Source organism: Puma concolor, chromosome E1, assembly GCF_028749965.1.
Source record: "Puma concolor isolate L17-30 chromosome E1, mPumCon1.1.hap2, whole genome shotgun sequence".
Lineage (NCBI taxonomy): Eukaryota > Metazoa > Chordata > Mammalia > Carnivora > Felidae > Puma > Puma concolor.
Genome location: NC_141680.1, coordinates 31,654,621 through 31,675,541, shown reverse-complemented (window position 1 = coordinate 31,675,541; position 20,921 = coordinate 31,654,621). Strand labels below are relative to the sequence as shown.

The window sequence follows — 20,921 nt, the reverse complement described above, 5'->3', positions numbered from 1 at the left end:
GTGAAAATTGTACTGCTTTTAGAGCTACTTAGCTAAGTCTGCTAAACTCAGGCCACGGGCCTCCCTGTACAAATGTTTTACATTTTTATTCAGTTAATACTTCTCCACTTCATCACCGAGAAAAAATAACAAATAAACATTGTTTATACGACAATTTTAAAATCTATACGCTAAATCTCACTATCCATCCTCAGCAATAAGGCTGAAATACTCTTATCCAAAGAGAGTATGTGGATTATTAATAATTGTATTAGTTTCTTAGGGCTGCTGAGACAAATTACCACAAGCCAGGTGACTTAAAACAACAGAAACTTATTCTTCCACAGTTCTGGAGACTGGAAGTCTGAAATCAAGGTGTTGGTCAGGCCATAGTCCCTCTGGAGGCTCTAGGGAAGAACATGTTCTCTGCTTCTGCCAGCTTCTGGTGGCTGCTGCCATTCCTTGACTTGTGGCCACATCACTTCAATCTCTTGCTCTGTGGTCACACTGCCTCCTTCTCTTCTGTCCGCCAATCTCACTCTGCCTCACTCTTGTAAGAATGTCTTCATGAGGACATTTCTCATTGAAATAGAGTCCAGCCCAATAATCCAAGATAAACTTCCTTCTCAAAATCCTTAACTGAATCACCCAGTTTGGCAGACAAGGTAATATTTACTCTTCTATCATAGAAGGCAATATTCTCAAATTCCAGGGATTAGGACATGGGCATATCTTGGGGGAGGCCACATTCAGCTTCATACAATAATCATGATTGTCATTTCAACAACTTAAAACTTTACAACAATGTATACTTTATACAGTGCACTATCTACATTATCTTACTTAATACTCATAATAACTCTGTTGGGGGGTAGAGATGTAAAGAATTAGGTAACCATTCATTCATTCATTCACTCACTGAGCAATCACTATTGAGTAGCTACTCTTTGCACAGCCAAAAACAAAAGACAGAAATGCACAGTTCCTGTCCTTAGAAGGCACTCTAAAAGCTGTCCACAGTCAGTAGTGCCTTTAAGATAACTTTGAGACAAGAGTGCTACATGAGGTAGGACCAGTAGAAGCCAGCTGAGAGAGCAACAATCCCAACAAGAAAATCTGTCCAAGTCTCCTCTAGGATTCCCACTTTGGTTTTACCTGCTGAACTTCAGTTCGCCCCCTTTACAATGCTCCATGCATCCTCATGACCTGCCCACTGTTGACTCTCCTGCCCAACTCACTGCCTAACAAAGGCTGAAGCTCAACCAGATGCTTTCATTACCAGCCCTGAATACTCTGCCAAATCCAGAATAGAAAGCAATGGACAATGGCTCTTGACCACACTAGTTCACTCTAGCTTGCCTGTCACTCTGAACACGGCAGTCTATCACAGTTTCAGACTCTACTCTGTGTTGTGGATATTCTTAAAGACTATTCTTTAAGTACAGATTAATCTTTAAAATTTCTATAATCAGCCCTTAACCTTGCAGTATTCATACAATTAACATCTTCTACCTGGAAGTTGAGTGCCACCAATTTTCCAAATGCCCTTCAAAAATAAATCACAAAGTGTCAGAGCTAAAAGGGACTTTAGGCATCATCTAGTCCAACCTCCTCTTTTTACAGTTCAGTAAATGGTCCAGAAGTTAATGGCTTGCCAAAGGCACCCAAGTGAAATTAGACACAAAGCCTATCACAAGCTCCAGGGTCCCATGAAAAAAATGTATAACTAACATCCCCTCCTTGGAAAGTCAGAATAACCAGCAAGTTTATGGCCAGTGTCTATTAAGATCTGGGAGACTGTCATCCACAGAGGCAGACTTTTATTTACACTAATATGCTTCAGAAAAATGACAATTGTACTCTATAATGAAAATATTGTTGAATTTACTTTGGTAATTTTCTGATAACCCTGAAGCCAAAATGGTAACAACATAGAATGGACTACCCTAAAAATGTAAGGATATTTTAACTACTTAGGAATAAGCTATTTAAACTGTTTTGTACTTCAGAAGCACTTATTTTATATGTACAAAAGTAATAAGTTAATATATAAAGTTATTTCTTTTCTATTAAAATAGATCCAAGAATCTCTGCTTAGCAAAATATTCCAGTAATGCTGTGCTTTTCTATTTCGTATAGAAGAACTAAAATTGCATTTCTTTCTTCAAATATTCTGAAATTTAGACTTTATCATATCCCTTCCTCACAATACCCTAATGAGGAATATTTCATCTTAAGCTGAGAATTAATAACACTTCATATGTGTGAGAAATGTACTCTGCAGTACAAAGCACTTACAAATTCATCATTTCACCCAATCATCATAGCAGTCCTATGAGATATAAAAAAAGACATGTAAAAAGGTTTTGTCTACATTCACAAATAAGGCAACAGAGGCTGAAAGAGGCCTAGTGACTTGCCAAAGGTTATTACAGAGCTAAAAGTAGGGGTCCCAGCTGGAATTCAGATCTTCCACGACTTGCACCAGATGATATAGCCTCTCAGGTAAAAATATGCAAGGCACAAGAGATGATAAAGAACAGGATTTTCTGGCTTAGCAAACCTACGTTGAAAATATTTTACTCAAAACCAGTACTGTGGAAAATGTATCATCTTGGATTCTCAGGGAAACTTGCTCTTTTTTAAAACCTGTTTGACAAACTTAAAGTCTTTTATAATTTCATTCCAAAGCAAATAGATGAAGTTTGGCGCGAAATGAGATGGATCATGGATGCTCTACAGTATGCAAGATACAAACAGCCAGTTTGTGGCTTGCCCATCACGAAGCTGATAGACCCCTCAGATGGGCAGAACCTCAAGAAGATCAACTCTACATCCTCACATATCGACTGTCTTGCATCCCCATCCCCATCCCCAGAGATGCACAGAAGAAAGGCTGTGAGTGGTAAGCAATGAGATCTAAAGACCCGTATTTCAGTCACCAGACTCTTGGTCCTATCTCCACTAATGAGGCTCTTTTATGGTGAGGCATTGGTCTCAGTAAGCAGGAGGAAACACTATATAGTGGTAAGAGTCTAAAAGCAGAGAGGGATCAAAATCAGAACAGTGGAGGGATAGGAAACTAGGGCAATAACCTGAGATTAACTCCATCCAGCAGTGGAGAAGCTTTAGTCCAGTTCTAGCCTGAGTTTCCCAGATATAAAAGGACACAGAGCAGGGATAGGGCCTCAGAAATGCAGAATGGGGACTGATATGGTGCCAAGTGTGGACCAAGTCAGCCAAAGGAATCTGACCAAAACCAAGTAAGGAAGGAGATAAGGCCCAGCCTCTAGTAAATAGACACTGGACAATAAAGAGGCAGGACGTAGGTCCCAGCCTGGAGAAAAGTTCAGGGTGAACTCACCCAGCATAGCACCAGTGTCCTGGGGTGGAAGATGGGAAAGAAAGAAATCTTGGATAAATAGAATCCTGACCCCTGGGGCGCCTGGGTGGCTCAGTCGGTTAAGCGTCCAACTTCAGCTCAGGTCATGACCTCATGGTTCCTGTGTTCAGGCCCTGCGTCGGGCTCTGTGTTGACAGCTCAGAGCCTGGAGCCTGCTTCAGATTCTGTGTCTCTCTGCCCATCCCCTGCTTGTGCTCTGTCTCTTTCTCTCTCCAAAATAAACAAAAAAAAATTTTTTAATAAAAATAAATAAAAAATAAAGCATCCTGACCCTGAAGCCAAATAAGTAGGTTGGCCTCATCATGGATAAAACAAGCAGGAGACAAATTTCAGGCAGGCTGTAGGAGACACCTGGCACATCACCTCTACTCTTGGGAATGGAGTTTGGAGTTTACAAGGAAATGCTGAGAACAAAACATGGCTGGGTTAACACAGAGTTCTACAAAATACCTCTGGCTTATAAACAGAAAGCATACTAATCAAAGGCAATATAATTCTTAGGATATGTTGAGACTAGTGCCATTTTCTAGTCAATTAAAATAATGGCAAAGCATCTTTCTTGATTCTATAGCTTATAAAAGCTCCCAATTCTGTAAGCTTTACAACAAGAATTAACATTTTTAACAAACAGTTCTGAAATATGGGCTTGTCCCATAGGGGGCAGCATGGTGTAGCTGAAACAGCTTGGGCTAAGAAATCAGAGACCTGGATTCAAATCCCAGACAATAAATTGTAGGTATCACATTTGATGTTATTACTCTTATTATAGAAAACTTTAGTGGGGATGTAAACCTTTTCTATAAGTAAGCTTATCTATGCTCCTATATTTTAAAAATGTCAGTGTCCTGGGGCGCCTGGGTGGCGCAGTCGGTTAAGCGTCCGACTTCAGCCAGGTCACGATCTCGCGGTCCGTGAGTTCGAGCCCCGCGTCAGGCTCTGGGCCGATGGCTCAGAGCCTGGAGCCTGTTTCCGATTCTGTGCTTCCCTCTCTCTCTGCCCCTCCCCCATTCATGCTCTGTCTCTCTCTGTCCCCAAAAAAATAAATAAACGTTGAAAAAAAAAAAATAAAAAAAATAAAAATAAAAAAATGTCAGTGTCCTAAAAATCAAAACTTGGCAAATGAAGAACTTGAGAGACAGCTAATTTACATTCCCAAAGGATTCTATGATTTACCCAATAATTTTTTAAAGAACTCTGTTAGTAGATTTCCTCAAGTGAGTTTTGTAGATTCCCACTTAGCTGGACATACAAATAAAATGCCATCCCTGCCATAAGCTAGTTTAGTGGGGGAGACAGATACATTAACAAAATTTCATGGTAACTGCATATATGCTATGATGAGGAAATGTATAGGGTGCTGTGAAGTCTATCGGATGTGTTAACCATAAACCATAAAATCAAAGAGACCTTCCTGGAGGGGAGATGGGGTGACAAAATACTGAAGGATAAGCAGGAGTTGAGCCAAAAAAGAGGAAAGAGGAGAGGACTTATGGGCAAAGGAAGCAGAGTATGCAACTGTATTGTAGTTCAGGGAACTGTACGCAGTCTGGCTGAACTCAGGATCCAAGAACATTGTTTAGCCTTTTTATTTTCTCATTAAAAAAATACTTATTGGTTATCCACCAATAACTTCAGGTACTTCTTGTACTCTTGAGGTAATAGGGAGGGATATAGTGACAAAGTAAAGTTTCCACTTCCATAGAGCTTACATTCTAGAAAAAAATGGTAATGAAAACGTAAACAAACAAGATAATTTCAGAAAGTGAAAAACTTCCAATATATAATGCAAAACAGGAATCAAGATGAGCGGAGGAGATGAGCAGGGAGAAGGGAGAATGTTGAATTCACTAAGATGATCAACAGAGACCTATCTGTGAAGATTACATTTGAAGCAACCACAGAAAAAGGAGCCAGTAATGCAAAGATCTGGAGTTGGAATATTCCAGGCAATAAAACAGCAATAGGCCCTGAAGTGGGTCAGGGATGAAAGAAAGCCAAAGTCACTGGAGCAGAACAAATAAAGGGGCTACTGGTGAGAGAGAAGGTAGAGAAAAAGGCAGGGGCCAGACCAGGCAGGGGCAAGATAAGAAGTTTGGATTTTATTCCACTTGTGATGGAAAGCCACTGGAAACTTTTAAGCAAGGATTGATGTGGTCTGAATTACTCTTTAAAATCAAATCTGGCTTTTGTACGAAGAGACCATAGTGGGACAATACTGGAATCAAGGAGATCAATTATAAAGCTAGCAACAGAGGGATACCAAGTTTTCTCGCTTGAATGTCTCTGGATATCATGATGCCATTTACGAAAAAAAAAAAGTTAGGAGAAACAAGCTTGGGTAGTTGGGCATGTTGAATCTGAGTTAGTTTCAGGACATTCCACACAAAAAGAAACATGCAATAGAAAAGGATTATGGGATCTGGAGCTCAGGAAAGAGAAGTGGACTAATAACATGGATTTAAGAATTGTTGACATACGAATGATGTAGCTACAAAAATACTTGGGATTCCCTAGACAGAGTAGTTAGAGTATGGAGAGGAGAGTGAAAGGATCCCCGTGGAAAGAACAGCAAGACTTTCTAAAGCAGGAAGAACCCATCAGAAGAAGATAAAACAACAACAACAACAACAACAAAAACCCAGAGAGTAGTGTCACAGAAATTAAAGCATGTCAAACAATAGTGAGAGCTTAAACAAAACTGAAAAGCTTCTATTGGGGTCGTTTATTTTATTTTCAACAAGGGAGTCATCCGTAATCTGGAGACAGCAGTTTGTGAAGGGAAGGAGATATAAACTGAACAGAAGTAGATCAGGAAGTAAATGGGAGGTAAAGGAATGGGACCAGTAAGGATACACTCTTCAAAATCTTGGCTGTTGAAGAGAAGAGTGAGGGAGGGCAGTAGCTAGAGAGGTCTGGGGTTGAAAGCGCATTTTTAAAAGGCAGGATAGATATTCCCTCTGCTGTTCGACAATTTACATAAATCTGCAAACAGCTCTTCCATTCTACTTCCACCTTCATAGCCCTTACCTGCCCTCTGCTCACACAACTTTCCCAGAATTTTATCTTCTCTTGGCCACGGGGTCCTAAGAAGGTCCCCCTTGGCTGTATGAGGGTGGCCTCTCCTGTGCCACAGAAGTGCCAAACTCTCATATTGGCCAGATGACAGGTTACACGCACTCTCTACTGGGAGGATCTGGCCAATTACATTTGGATTTTATTATTAATCTAAAATGTGAGTGATCATCATTCTGTTGCTTAAAATATAACTCTCTCTTGGGTCCATTTATTTCTCTGAAGCCAAGATTCCATGGGCTGTGAAACACAAAGACGTGGAGGGAAGCAAATGAAAAATGGAACCCAGTGACAAGGAAACAGTTGAGAGCTTGGAGAAGCATTTAGTAGTCAGATCCCCTCACAAAAGCAAAAGCATTTCAGAGCAATGAAATCTGCTCCTACATACTCTAGCCTCTGCACTAGTGTGGCTACTTTTATTTGGAAACCATTTACAAAGAGGAAAAAATCCAATTTAGAGAAACATCTCCAGTGGGTTGCTCAGAGAGCAAACTTTGCAATACAATTCCACTCTGCGTGGGTAGGGTTCACCTAACTTCTGAGGAGCTGGCTGGAAATACAGAGCCTATCACAAACCTGCCAACCCAAGATTCTGTTTTAAGCCTGTGGAGCACCTTGGATTTGTTTGTGTATATCTGTGTGCGGGGGGGGGGGGGGGGGGGGGAGTGGAACTCTTTAACTTCCCATTTCTGTGTGGTTTTCAAACACAAAGTAGAACTCCTCCGAGTCAATTAAAATTAAGCATCTCCCAAGGACCCAAGGGGGAAAGTTGGCTCCTAAGAAAGGCAACTCATGGCAGGGGGTGGAATGATTTGGTCCATCACATGTGTATTTTCTCTCCCACTCCTTTTCTGTGGGTACAGTGGTCACAGGCAGCAGCAATTTTTTTTTCCGATACTGCTATTTCTCCTAGTGACACATGGGTGAGGCAACAGAGGGGAGGGGGGTGTTGTTTCCTTCAGATGCATTTGAAGATTATTCTGATCTTCCAATCTGGTAACCTTTTTCCAGATGATTTTAAGATCATTACAGTATAAACTAAACAGTTCAGAAAATCAGCAGGAATCTGAAGATGTTATTTCTCTTGGTAAATCAGAAGGTGAACAAATCCCTGAGGTTCTCCCCATTTATTTAAATTCTTCATTTATAAGTTATTTAAATTCCACTCAAACACAGTGGAAACAGATTCAATGAAGCACACAAAAAAGTACAAATTTGGACACTGATACATTAAAAATGTGAAGATAGATTTTAGGGCAAATATTGCTTATTATTCCTTTCTTTCTGTCCTGCCATGCCCCCTGCCTTTAAGAGAAAGGCAATAGCTTTAAATCAATTATTCTTTCCTGAAATGTCATCTCTACATAACGCCCTCAAAATCCACATCAACTCTACTCTGCTGTTGTTGGCCTGAGCCACAGAGACCAGGAATTGCAACACCCATTACAATGGCAAAAAGGCCAAGCTTCCTAAGCCAGCACTAATACTATGGGCAGAACTTTCATCAAACAGCTCCTGGGTCAGTCAGAGGGGAAACACAAGGTTCTACCAATGCTAGCCTGCCCAGTGGGCCCTGTAAGGGAAATTGAGGAGCACAACCAGGTTTATTAAAATAACAACTGGGCAAGGTGCCTACAATGCTTAATGGAGCATATGGCCTGGATCTGGGGATGGAAGCTGCACTTTGCATTCTTTTCCAGGAAGGGAGGGAGTGGCAGTGGCCTAAGTCCCTGGAAACTCTCTTCAGTGCCCTGGCTGGCATCCTGGAGATTTTCCCAGCTTGTTCTGGGAGGGGTATCCCACTCTAAGCAATAGGTTCCACTAAGTCTTATAATAAATAATACAACCACCATGGAAGTCAAATATTTAGATTCCTACTAGAACAGTGTTTCCCAACTGTGGGTCCATGAAACGACAAGATAATATTTACCACTCCATACCCAAGCCTTTTTTCCCTCTCCTTGGGTTATGACAGTTACAACCAGCTCTTCTTTTAATTTATCTCCTATGTCTCTTGCTCCTAGGAGCTATGGTAAAGAAGTTAGTTATATCATTTACAAATTCACTGCTAAATCTAGGTCAGGAAATACAGTACTCAACTAGATCACCACCAACACAAGACACCATACAAGAGATTATTGTTCTCCTTTATTATCAACAGCATTCTCACAGCAAAGTCTTGAAGTTTATCTGATTACTGGTCTATATTTTAATGAGTCACCTCTTGATAATGTTTTCTAGTTATTTTCTCAGCATTTAAGGGTAGGAAGGCACTTAAAGTGTTTCTAACAATCTAACTTAATCATCCTGGCACCTGTGAAGATACACAATATAATACCGACATGCTATAGAGGAAGAAAGGTTCAGAGGGGCTAAGTGATTTGCTCAAGATCAGATACACAGTCAAGGAGCAAGATAGGACTTCAGCCCAGGTTTGTCGGATTTTAAGACAGTTGTTCTTTCTGCTACAACTAGGATGACCCTTAAGTCAAGCATCACCAAATATGAAACAAAATAATTTAGGTGACTGTTTTCAGGAATTTCTATGGCAGATTACGTAAATTAGCTCTTTCCAGGCTGCTTTCAGTATTGTTTTTAAGAGGCAATCAAATCTCACAATTCTTTATGCTCCCAGATTTCAATATTTATTTTAGTTTCAATCAACTCAACATAACTTATTTTACTGAAAGCTTTGTATGCAACAGAAATAGCACAAGAAGCGAATAATACAATGATAATTAAGTTGCAGTCTTGTTAGGAGATCCTCATGGCCTGCTCAAATGTCAATGTTCAGATTAGATGATCTAGAAAATACAGAAGATTCTGCATGCCCCTTTGCTTGACTCCTTCTTTGGTCCATTCCTTCACTGCCTGACTTCTTCAACATTTACTGAGCAGAAATAAATAAGACATAGTGTATGCCTTCTGGAGTTCATAGTTCAATAATGGAGATAAACATGTAAATGAATAGTTTATAATAAACCTTGATAAATGCAGTAACAGAGATATAAATAAAATGCCATAAGAGCCAAGAGAACGGAGCAACTAACTTTACCTGAAGGAATCAGCACAGGCTCTTCCTGGGAGTCTTAAAATAGGATTCCCCATTGAAAATTAGAAGGTCAGACCTTTGAAGCACACCTTCATATACTCCTTAGTCCCCTGCAAACAATAAATGTTCACTATTTGTATGCTGAGAGGTCAAAGTATAAACTGCTCTTGCAGAGTGTTTTACCTGACTGTGGGCTGGAAAGGGAAAGAAAGTGCCACAAACTCCTCACCAATTGCTTATAGTTACAGTCATGTCTACTATCAGACTTCTAGTGAATTTAATGGTGGCCCTAAAATGATTATGTTCGTGTCCGAACCCCCATAACCTGTGAATGTGACCTTATTTGGAGAAAGGGTCTGGGTACACATGTAATTAAGGATCTTGAGATCATCCTGGATTATCAGGGTGGGCCCTAAATCCCATGACAAGTGTCCTTACAAGAGACAGAAGAGTCTATATGAAGACAGAAGTAGATATGGGAGTGATGCCCCACAAAGAACACCAACAGCTGGAAATGGCAAGAAAGCACTCTTCCCTAGAGCCTCCAGAGGGAGGGAGTCCAGCACAAATGACACCTTGATTTCAGACTTCTGGCTTCCAGGGCTGTGAGAGAATAAATTTCTGTTGTTATAAGCCACCCAGTGTGTGGGGATTTGCTATAGAAGCCCCAGGAAACTAATATAAAACTTAACATGTTTCTCTAACAGCAGCAATATCAAGAAGCTCTTACTAAAAGTTGAATTAATGTAACTCAGTGTGCGTCCCACACAAAGTAGATTAGGTAACGAGGTCCCGGCCCTCAGGAAGCTTCCATGGAAAGCCATGAAAATGCTACAGTGGGGGCACCTGAGTGGCTCAGTTGGTTAAGTGTCAGCACAGAGCCCACTTTCGATCCTCTGTCCCCTTCTCTGTCTGCCCCTTGCCCAGGCGCTCGCTCTTTCTCTCTGTCTCAAAAATAAACGTTAAAAAAAAAAAAAAAATGCTAAAGTGCATAGGAGCATGGCAGGCCTTTGGAGACAAATCTGCAGGCGAGTTTCTATCCTGCTACTTACCAACTGTACATGAATTAGAAAATTTAATAAGCCTAAGCTTTAGTATGTATTCTTATCTGCAAAATTAGAATTGTTATAAGCATTAAATAGGATAAAGCACCTAGAATACTTAGCATAATGGCTGGCCCACAGTAAGCACTAAGAAAATGTCATTACTATTGTAGACACAAATGAATACATGTGGACAGCTGAGTAGACAATACTGACCAGATAGAGAAGGAAGTTCAACTAAAGTCATTCTTTGGATCTTATTTCCAGCCCAGTTTCAAATCTTCAGTTAACCTCTCTTCTTCATCACAACGATGGCACCTGTTGCTGTCATCATCAAAAACAGCTGATAGTTCCGAGACCCTATTCCTGGAGGTACCCAATTTTTCTCACAAAGGATGAGAAAAAGTGCTCTCTAAAACTTGTTTTAAGATTATTAAAGCCGTTCAGCCCAAGCCGTTATCCAATTCACTCCTTTTAACTTGAAAATCTCTTTATATCTATCTTCTTCCCTACCTCATGTCCTTCCAACTTTTTCACCAAAAACCAATGCCAGCACTGGTGCTCACAAGTGACCACTTCTTGTTATGTCCGTTAACCTACCGTTCTTCTATCTTTAACAGTTCCCTCTCCAGTGGTTCCTCCTCTACCCACAAACATCTTCCCCCAACCTTGCAACGCATCAGGCTCCCATCCCATCTCCTCCAGGGATATCTTGGCCAACCTCTCAAGCTTAATCTGTCCCAAATTAAATTTACCATCTCTTCTACTGCCCAACCCAACCCAAATCTACTGCCTAACCCTGATGCAATTTAACTTCTCTGGTTTAATGCTGATACTATCATTCAGACACTAAGCCTTGAAACCTGCTAGTCACTGCAGGGCCTTTACACTTGCCTCTCCAAGTTGTCTGGAGCACTTTTCCTCAACCTTTCACATAGCTGGTTCCTTCCAATCATTAACATCTTACCTAGACTCCCTTTTCTACAGGGATTCCTCCCTTAGCTACGTTAGCAAAAGAACCTTCCTCCCAAGTCACTCTCTAGCTGAAACCCAGTTTCATTTTCTTCACAGAACTTTGCACTATCTGAAATTAATCTTATGTGGGTTTTTTTTTTGTTTTTGTTTTTTTTTTACTTATTTAATCCTTTCTCTATGCACTGTGTAAAAGCAGATACCATATCTGCCTAGCACAAAATACATGCCTGGTAAACATCTTTGAATAATTTTCCTGGATTTCTATTTTCCTCCACATAACCACCACTCTTACACAGCCCCACAACCTGAAAAAGATAAATATTTAAAAGAAACATAGCTTGGACCACAGCCTTCTCATTGGCCTCCCTGCTGTCTGTTTCCTCTCCATCCAATTCCTCTTATATCCAACCTGCTACATAATTATCCTAAATCACACCTCTTGTCAATTACTTCTTCAAAATTCTTCAATAGCTACTCATTGAGTACAAAATTCTTCAATAGCTTACTCACTGAGTACAAAATTAGGTACAATCCTTATCTAAGATTTACTACTCACTTCTGGCTCCACCCTACCTTTTAAAAAATTAAATTCTCTCTTTTGGCCATTTATTTTGAAATAGAGAAACAGTAGGTTGCAAAGAAATGTACAGGAATTCCCATGTACCCTTCCCCCAACTTCTCCAACATCAACAACTTACACAGCTCTTGTACAATATCAAAACCAAGAAGCTGGTACAATCCATACAGCTTATCCAGATTTCACTAGTTATGTATACACACTTGTGCATGCATGTGTGTAACCGTGTGCATGCAGATGCACACAAGCACTCAGGCTCCCTTGTATAGCTCTTGTATCACACGTGTACTTGGGTAATCACTACCATAACCAAAATATTCAACTGTACCATCACCACAAAACTCCTTCTGTTCCCCCTTACTCATCCCCCCATCCCTACCCCTGGCTACTACTATCTATTCTCCAGCTCTATAACCATTTCATGAATGTTACATAAATTGAATTCTTTATTTTTATTGATAAGTAGTATTCCATAGAATGGATGTACCACAGTTTATTTAACAATTCATTCACTTAAGGACATTTGGGTAGCTTCCAGTTTAGGGATAATACAAATAAAATTGCTATGAACATTCACATACACAGTCCTGCATGAAAATAGTCTTAATTTTCCTAAGATAAATTCCCAAGAGTGCAACTGCTGGCATCTTACTTTTGTAGCCTCACTTTTCCAAAATTCCTCCTGTTCCCATATCACAGTCAAATAAGACTACTTGAACTGTTTCCTCTTCTTCTCTGGTTTCTAATCCTCTCATCATTTGCATATTTATTATTAATAGCTGCCTAAACCACTTTTTCAAAGAGGATGAAGAAATAAATTAATTTATGGGGTGCCTCAGTGGCTTATTTGTTGAGCATCTGACTCTTGGTATCAGCTCAGGTCATTATCTCACCGACATGAGATCGAGCCCCATGTCGGGCTCCTTTCTGAGCATGGACCCTGCTTGAAATTCTCTCCCTCCCTCTCTCTCTGCTCCCTCCCTCCCTCCGTCCCCCTAAATAAATAAATGAACAAACAGTTATTTACATGAAGGAAAAAATAAATAAAAGATGATGGAGTATTTTATCAATCCTGTCCCACTGCAATGTGATCTCTTTCCTATAAACCTGCATCATATTTGCTAAACTTCTCTTATAAAATGTCTGTTCTACCAGTCTCATAGATGCATATATGCCCTATACTTCCATTACAACAGTAAACTCCCTGGAGACAGATCATTTCTTATTAATTTCATATTCACTCTGGCACCAAGCACACTGTTTCTGTTATAGCAGGAGCTCAAGCAAAACAGAATCTTCATTGTTGAATGAATGGACGAATTAAATATATTTGCCCTAAGAGGGCTCTGATTTAACCAGGAATCCAGGATGTTATATTTGCATTAAAAAAGACAACTAATAATACAAGTCTATACAGGCTAAGTGCCAAAGGACAATAAAAGCAAGAAATGTTAGAGAAGTGCAGAGAAGGCAGCAATCTTTTCTGGGGCAGTTGAGGAATGCTTCTTAAAGAAGGCTATTTTTGAGGGAAACCTTGAACAGATGAGTAGAACTCAGAAAAGTAGAAAAGGGAGTCCTTTTTGGTAGACATTATTTAAGAACAGTATATGGACTGATCTCATTCTTTGTAGCTTCTGGATAATATTCCACTATACAGATGTGCCCAAAGTTTTAACCTATTCTCCTGATAGCAGACATTTAGTATGCATCAGTTAGAATTAAGTTTGGATCCATGTTACGGAAAATCCAAAAGGAGTGTCATACACACAAGATACTTTATTTCTCTCGTGTGAAAGAAGCCCACACGTAGACAATTCATTGTTGGTATGTGGACTCCATGGTCTTCAGACTCCATGCTCCATTTTTCACCTCCACCACACTAGCATATGGCTTTTTTTCCCAAGGTTGCCTTATGAGCCTAGCCAACACATCTTGTTACAGGCAACTGAAAGGAAAGAGAAAAAAAAAGGGGCCTACCTCAGAGCTAAGCCAGCTCCCTTTTTGCAGACTTCCAGAAGTTTCACACAATACTTTCAGTTCTACATCATTGGCCAGAACTTAGTTATATGGCCATACCTAGCTGAAAGGGAAGCTGAAAAATTCAGTCTTTCACATGAATGCATTGCTGTCTCAAAGGAAATTTAAGATTTGTAACCAAAAAAGGATAATAGATATTGGGTAGCAGCCAGCAGTTAGAGAGAAAAACTGAAATCTTGCCCTGCCAATGAGTAAGCACACACATCATCTTCCATAGTCAGGAAAAAGAGAAAGAAAAGAAAATGAAGCACTTCACAACCTGACCCTGAAATAAACAAACAAGCCAAGAAAGAAGGAAAGAAAGAAAAGAAAAGGATTACATCTGGTTCTACTTCCTAAAATAGAAGAAACTTTAATCCTGTTTGTGTAAATTACTAATTCCCTTACAAAACAAAATTTTTCCCTGGAGTCTGCAATATTCTTATGATAACCATGTCCGATTTCCCACCATGAACAAAGTAACTATAACCTTGTATTCCTGTGGGTTTTTACTTTAAATACCTGTTGTATTTTTTAATCAGCAAGCCAGTCCTGAAGTTGGACTCCCTCACAGAACTTTGCAAGTAAGCTATTTTTCTTAAGTGATTTTTCTTTTCCTAATACTTTGGTGCCTCTAAGTCTTCCCTCACAGCAGTCTCAGCCACAGGATTATTTCTTATTTTCACTGTTATAAATCCCACTGCAGTAAACAGCTTGTAAATGCCTCCGTGTATACACAGTGACAATTTCTCAAACATAGATATCTAAAAAAGAACTTGCTGGGACAAATGATATGCACATTTTTAATATAGTCTACTTAAAAATGCTATTGGCAGAACGGTACTAGTTGATCACACCATCACTATATGAGCATCCCTGACTTCCCACACATCAACAACACATGAGAGTATCCCTCTTTTCATTTTTAGCAAATCTGATAGGCAAAAACATGCCTTGTTGTTTCAACCTGCATTTCCCTAACTACCACCTAGTTAGTAATTATAGTCTATCTAGGTTGAACATCTTTATTATGTTTATTGACCATTTGTATTAATTATTCTTTGAAGGACGGGTTATCATCTGCCCATCTGGATGGTCTTCTTATGGATTTAGAGAAGTTCTTTATATATTCTGGTTATTAATCTTTTGTTATACATATTATCACAGTTTTCTTCCAATCTATCTCTTACCTTTTTACTTTGTTTATAGTATCATTTGTTTTACAAAGTATTAAACTCTGATGTAGTCAAATTTAGCAGTCAATTCTCTGACTTCTGGGATTTTGTCTTGCTTACAAAGACCCTGCCACCGCAAAATTACAAACATATTGTCTTCTATTACTTGAAGGGTTTGCCTGTTACATTTAAGCTGCATGAAATATATTTTTATATATGCTATAAGGTAGGATTTTCTCTAATTATTTTACTAAAGGGATAACCAATTGTCCCAACACTATATCCTGAAGATTTATCTATCTACTCCCTTACTTTGGAATATTATCTTTACTATATGTTAAATTATCACACAGAATTAAAACTATTTCTGGACTTTACTCTTCTGTTCTATAAATCCATCTGCCCATTTATACACCAATACTACAAAGTTTTAGTTGTCAAAACTCCGTAGTATTTTTTGATATCTGGTAAATCAGAAATCAGGCTCCTCCCTATTGTATCTTTTAAAAAGGGTGGAGGGCACCTGAGTGGCTCAGTCAGTTAGGCCTCCAACTCTTGATTTCATCTCAGGTCATGATCTCACGATTCATGGGATCAAGATTCTCTCTCTCCCTCTCTCTGCCCCTATACCATTCCCGTGAGCACTCACAAGCTCGCTCACTCTCTCTCTCTCTCTCTCTCTCAAAATAAATAAACTTAAAAAAAAAAGCTGGCTGTTCTCATAAATTTTCTCTTCCAGGTGACTTTAAACATCAGTTTACTAAATTCCTTTCAAAAATCCTACAGAGATTTTTTTTTATTGAGATTGCCTGATTTGTAGATTAGCAGTTTTTCTTTTTTTTTTTTTTTAATTTTTTTTTCAACGTTTTTATTTATTTTTGGGACAGAGAGAGACAGAGCATGAACGGGGGAGGGGCAGAGAGAGAGGGAGACACAGAATCGGAAACAGGCTCCAGGCTCCGAGCCATCAGCCCAGAGCCCGACGCGGGGCTCGAACTCACGGACCGCGAGATCGTGACCTGGCTGAAGTCGGACGCTTAACCGACTGCGCCACCCAGGCGCCCCTAGCAGTTTTTCTTTTTAAGAGAACTTGCATGTTTTTAAATTAGCATGTATGTACCAACTACCTATGTTGGGATGAGTTCTGTGGGAATTCAAAGCATTTTTAAGACATCCTTGCTCCACAGTAACATACCATCTGATTGAGGGGGGGGAATAGATATAAATAATGAGTGCATTAAATGATAAATATCTTTAGAATTAAAGTTGTGGCTCATTTATGGTCACTATAGTATGCACTTTGAGGCTTATTTCTGCCTGTCATTTTACTTCCGTTTTTGTTTTTTCGCCTTTTTTTTCCTTTTTAAACACCTGACAACTAGGTAAATATTTATAAACATAATTGATTTATACCTTAGTCATCCTAGGTAAGAAGTTCTATTATCATTCCCATTTTACAGATAAAGAAACTGAACCTCAAAGAAGTTAAGTAACCTTCCCAAGATCACAGAACAAGTAGGTGGAGGACAGCTAAGATCTGAAACTGTTTCCCAGACTTCAATCCCCATAGTTCCACCTCTTCTTCCCTCCCCCTTTTAAGTTCCTGCTACTTTATCGAATGCAAAGCTCATCTCTGAAATAAGGATAGGAAATGAATAAATGAGTAGCATGCAATTTTTTAAACTGTTTCATCCTCTGTACAAGCCCAGCAAATAATAAAAGCGTACAGGGAGAATAAGGGCACGTTCCGCTCTGCCGCTGTCCAGGTTGGACCTGTCCCGAGTTCCTCTCCCTTTCCCTTAAGCTAAGCACAGGACTCATTACATAATTTATAGAGCCCTGTGCAAAACCAAAGCGTGGGGTCCCTTGTTCAAAAATGATTGCTACCTTCAAGAGATAGACCGTTAACAAAGCACAGGACCCTTCTAGGCACAGTGGGGGGGGGGGGAGGGCTCAACCACATGGATACTATGCCCAAGAAGCAGGCCCCAGCTAAGAGTTTCTCTCTCTTTTCTAACCTGGGTCTCTGGCTCTGTAGATTCACAGCCCTGCTCTGATGAAGAAGGCTGCTCAGAAGTCTTCCTCCCCACTGACAGCGACTACGACTCCAGTGATGCCCTGAGCCCCCGAGACCTGGACCTGGTCTACCTGTCATCACAGGATATCGCCCAGCAGGCTCTCAGCGGCCTAAGTGGCAGCGCCCCCGACGTTCTGCAGGTGCATGACATGAAGAGTCCTCTGGGATCGGGCCAGGACCCCCAAGGCCGGCCCCCGGGGCCGGATCCCGACCACTCGTGCGCCGAAGTCCTCCACAGCCTGACCCTCACCGGCTTCACTCCCAAGAACCACGCCAAGATGGCGCCGAGCGCCAGGCCGCCGCTGGGCTTCCTGGGAAAGCGGAAGCCGGCTAAGCACCAGCACTACGGCGGCTTCAGCCGCCACCACCGCTGGCTGCGCATGCACAGCGAGACGCAATCGCTCTCGCTCTCCGACGGCGTTTACACGCAGCACGTGTCTCGGGCCTGCGCCCTGACCCAGGAGCCCGCGGAGGCCGAGCGGCTGGGACCTTCCCCCGTTGGGTCCCGGGGCCTGGTTCTGGCCCACGCCGCAAGCCTCCCTGAGGAGGGGAAGAGCAGCCTCCAGGATGCCAGGCCTGCGGTACGTCGCATCTACGTGGAGCCCTACCGCGCGGCCCTGGTGGACGCAAAGCCCTGGGCTGCCTTGAGCCCGCCCCCCGGGGGCCACTCGGCCCTACCCAGCCCCACCGGCCCGGAGATGAGCCCCGAAGGCCCCACCACCTCCCCCGTGTCAGAAATACTCAGCAGCATGCTTTAGGGAGTCCTGCAACTGGCTGTCCTGATCCACAGCAAATCCCTGCATTCTCCATCACTCTCCCTCCAGCCCGGCCCCCACTGTGTCCCCAACCCTTTTCAAATGGTTTGAAATGTTAAAATTCCAAAGGTTACAGGTCCAAGTCCCTCTTTTTTTTTTTTTTTTTTTTTTTAGGATAGAGTTAGGTGGAAGTGAGAGTTGCCAGTGTTGTTCCCGGTTCAGGGCATACAAGAACTTTTGTGTCAACATGGAGTCCTGGACTATTTAGGGGCACCCATGGCTGAAGTAGGGCAGCCTAAAGAGCCACCTCAGTTCTGCAGCCGGCTCTGTAATCTGACCTTTGGGTTTAGGGCTCTTTCTTGAATTTGTGATTGATGGGGAGGAGTTCTAGAGATGAAAGTAAGATTAGCATTGTTTTTCCTTCCGTTCTAAACCTTCAGAAGAGTTTAAGGGAAAGAAGCCCAGGTTGCGTCTTCAGGGCACAAAGTCAAGTGGACTTGACCTGGGTTCCCAGTCAGCTAAGCCAAGTCATTCCAAAGTGCAGGGTTCTCAGTTGGTCACCAAATCAAATTTATCCATCAGCACTGATGGTAGGCCTAAAACAGATCTTTTCTTCATTTAGTGCTGTGTGGAAATCACCAGAAGCAAAAGTAGAGGATGCTTTGCTTCTAGTTTTGTCTTGCAAAGGTAAAACAGGGCAGGAAGCAGGACTTCCTGCACACTCGGCTCCCGTTCAAGCATGAAAATGGTCCTTGTATTATTCAGGGTGCAAGGAGATAGCTGAATTAAGTGAAAGCCTCAGTTAAAGACAAGACAGAGAGTGGGAGAGAAAGATGGGCAAAAATGCATTTTTTCTACAATCCTAAGATAAGTAAGTCCATGGGGCTTTGTCTCTGAAAATGATGGTGGATCTGCTTAGATTCTTAGGTGATGGAATTGTCATTGAATGAGAAAGTGCCCTTCAGATATGGCCAGGCAGCTGATGAAGTCCTTACAGATACACTGGCACATTTACTCACCCCTACATCACAGGTCATGGGACAGATTGCCCAGGGCTTGGGTTGCTGGCTTCCCCTTTTCAGTTCACCCCTTCCAAAGTCCACTTTGCTCTGAGATCAGCTGGCCCATTGGCCTCAGGGAAAATCCTCAGGGACAGAAGTCCCTGTCAATGGTTCCAAAACTGCTTAGAGACACCTGAAAAAAGTGTTTTGGTCTCAATGCCTCCCACCTGCTTTTCTCACAAATGAGAAACCCAAATCAAAGAGAAATCACACTGCATATTCCAAAAAGGCATGAGCCTTCTCTCATTTCCTGGAGCCAAGACTCATTCAGTTTACTGATATTCTAAATGGTCCTTTTCTGCTTCACAGGCATTTTGGTTAAATATTGCTCTTTATGGGCCCTACCCCTGTCCTCACAGTTCTACCATTCCTCCTCATGGGAGTTCATACAAAGTCCCCTGTTCACAATGTTATTCCGATCCCTTCCATTTTTAAAACATTTGATTTAAACATAAATAATTACCCTGGTGGAAAGGTACAGATTTGGCCCATGGCCTATGGTCATTAGAAAACTAAAGCCCAGAGCTCAATCTTTATTTTTTTAAGAGATTTTATACTCAGTGAACCACCACCCCCCATCCCCCCACCCCCTCACCGCAGAGAATCTTGAGCAGAATCACTGTGGCTTCTTTTCTATGCCTGCAAGTATTTTAAAATGCAGTTTTCTTCTGTTCTGAGTGAACTCTATGTATATGGAGTATTAGAGTTAGAAAGAACCATAAAATTAGTCTAAGTGCTTGCGTTTGTTTATAGATGAGTCAAAGCCGAGAGAGGTTAAGTGACTTGCTCAAGGTCACAGAGCCACTTTATTCTCAGAGTTAGGGTCAAAACCCGGAACCATTCCCTTTATAGTAGGTTGGCCCATTGGGAATTGGTACACACCTAGTCAACTTTTGATCGACTGTAGACTACTTACTGAATTTGTAGATTATCTCTTTTAATTCCAAATTCAACTCCTTTTCTCAACCTTTACCTAACAATTTCCATTATCACAGAGCTCCTTGTTGCCAGGAAATACAAATTTCACATAACAGGCATCTAAGCTAAGTTACTTAAAAGGCAAATTTAGAGAAATGTCACTTAAAATTACATACCACATGACTCCCCTTTAATAACAAGAATGACAGTCACCTGCACTCAATTTCTATTTATTTCTAATTAGAGGACAAGATTATATATGTTGAATGCTGGAATTGCCAAAACTAAGAAACCAAGTGATTCTCTGATCATGACCTGTCTGGTGGCATGAAACAAAATTTGTGACTGTGAATTAGATGGGAGGCATTCAGCAGGCAGCAAAAGCAGAGACCAACCCACCCTTCTGGACCCTCAGATTCTGGCACATTGGACCAAATAATGACTCATGAAGTAAAATTGCATTAAATCCAAACCCACTAACTGATATTGGGAACATGGTTTATTTTTTCACCTTCTACAAAGAAAAGAGATGCATTCCCATGAAATGAATAATGCACATTCAATTTCAATGGGCATAGTCCACTTGAAAATGCATCTTCCTAGCAATATTCCTATACAGAAGTGGATGTTATATTCTCAGCAATTAGCCATTTGTTCAAGCAGGTTTCCTTCACTTGTACCTCCACTTTGCAACATCTTGTGAGCCTGTTCTAGATTCCTGGGAGGGACAACTATGTTCTCTAATTCACAATCCTTTATTCATTTGTCCAGGCCACTCATTACAGACACTTTACAACATCTGAGGAGTTTTTTGTTTG

The 20,921-nt window shown here is 41.1% G+C and overlaps 1 protein-coding gene across 1 annotated transcript in view; it reads left to right on the top strand.

Annotated features, from left to right (window-relative positions):
- Positions 1 to 18,209, top strand: part of ANKFN1 (ankyrin repeat and fibronectin type III domain containing 1) — a 302,257-nt gene extending 284,048 nt beyond the window's left edge. The window contains exons 19-20 of the mRNA XM_086686907.1: positions 2,671 to 2,884; positions 17,331 to 18,209. Coding sequence (XP_086543033.1) covers positions 2,671 to 2,884; positions 17,331 to 18,127 — 1,011 coding nt within the window. The 3' untranslated portion in view covers positions 18,128 to 18,209. The remainder of the gene's footprint in view (positions 1 to 2,670; positions 2,885 to 17,330) is intronic.
- The last annotated feature ends 2,712 nt before the right edge of the window (positions 18,210 to 20,921 follow it).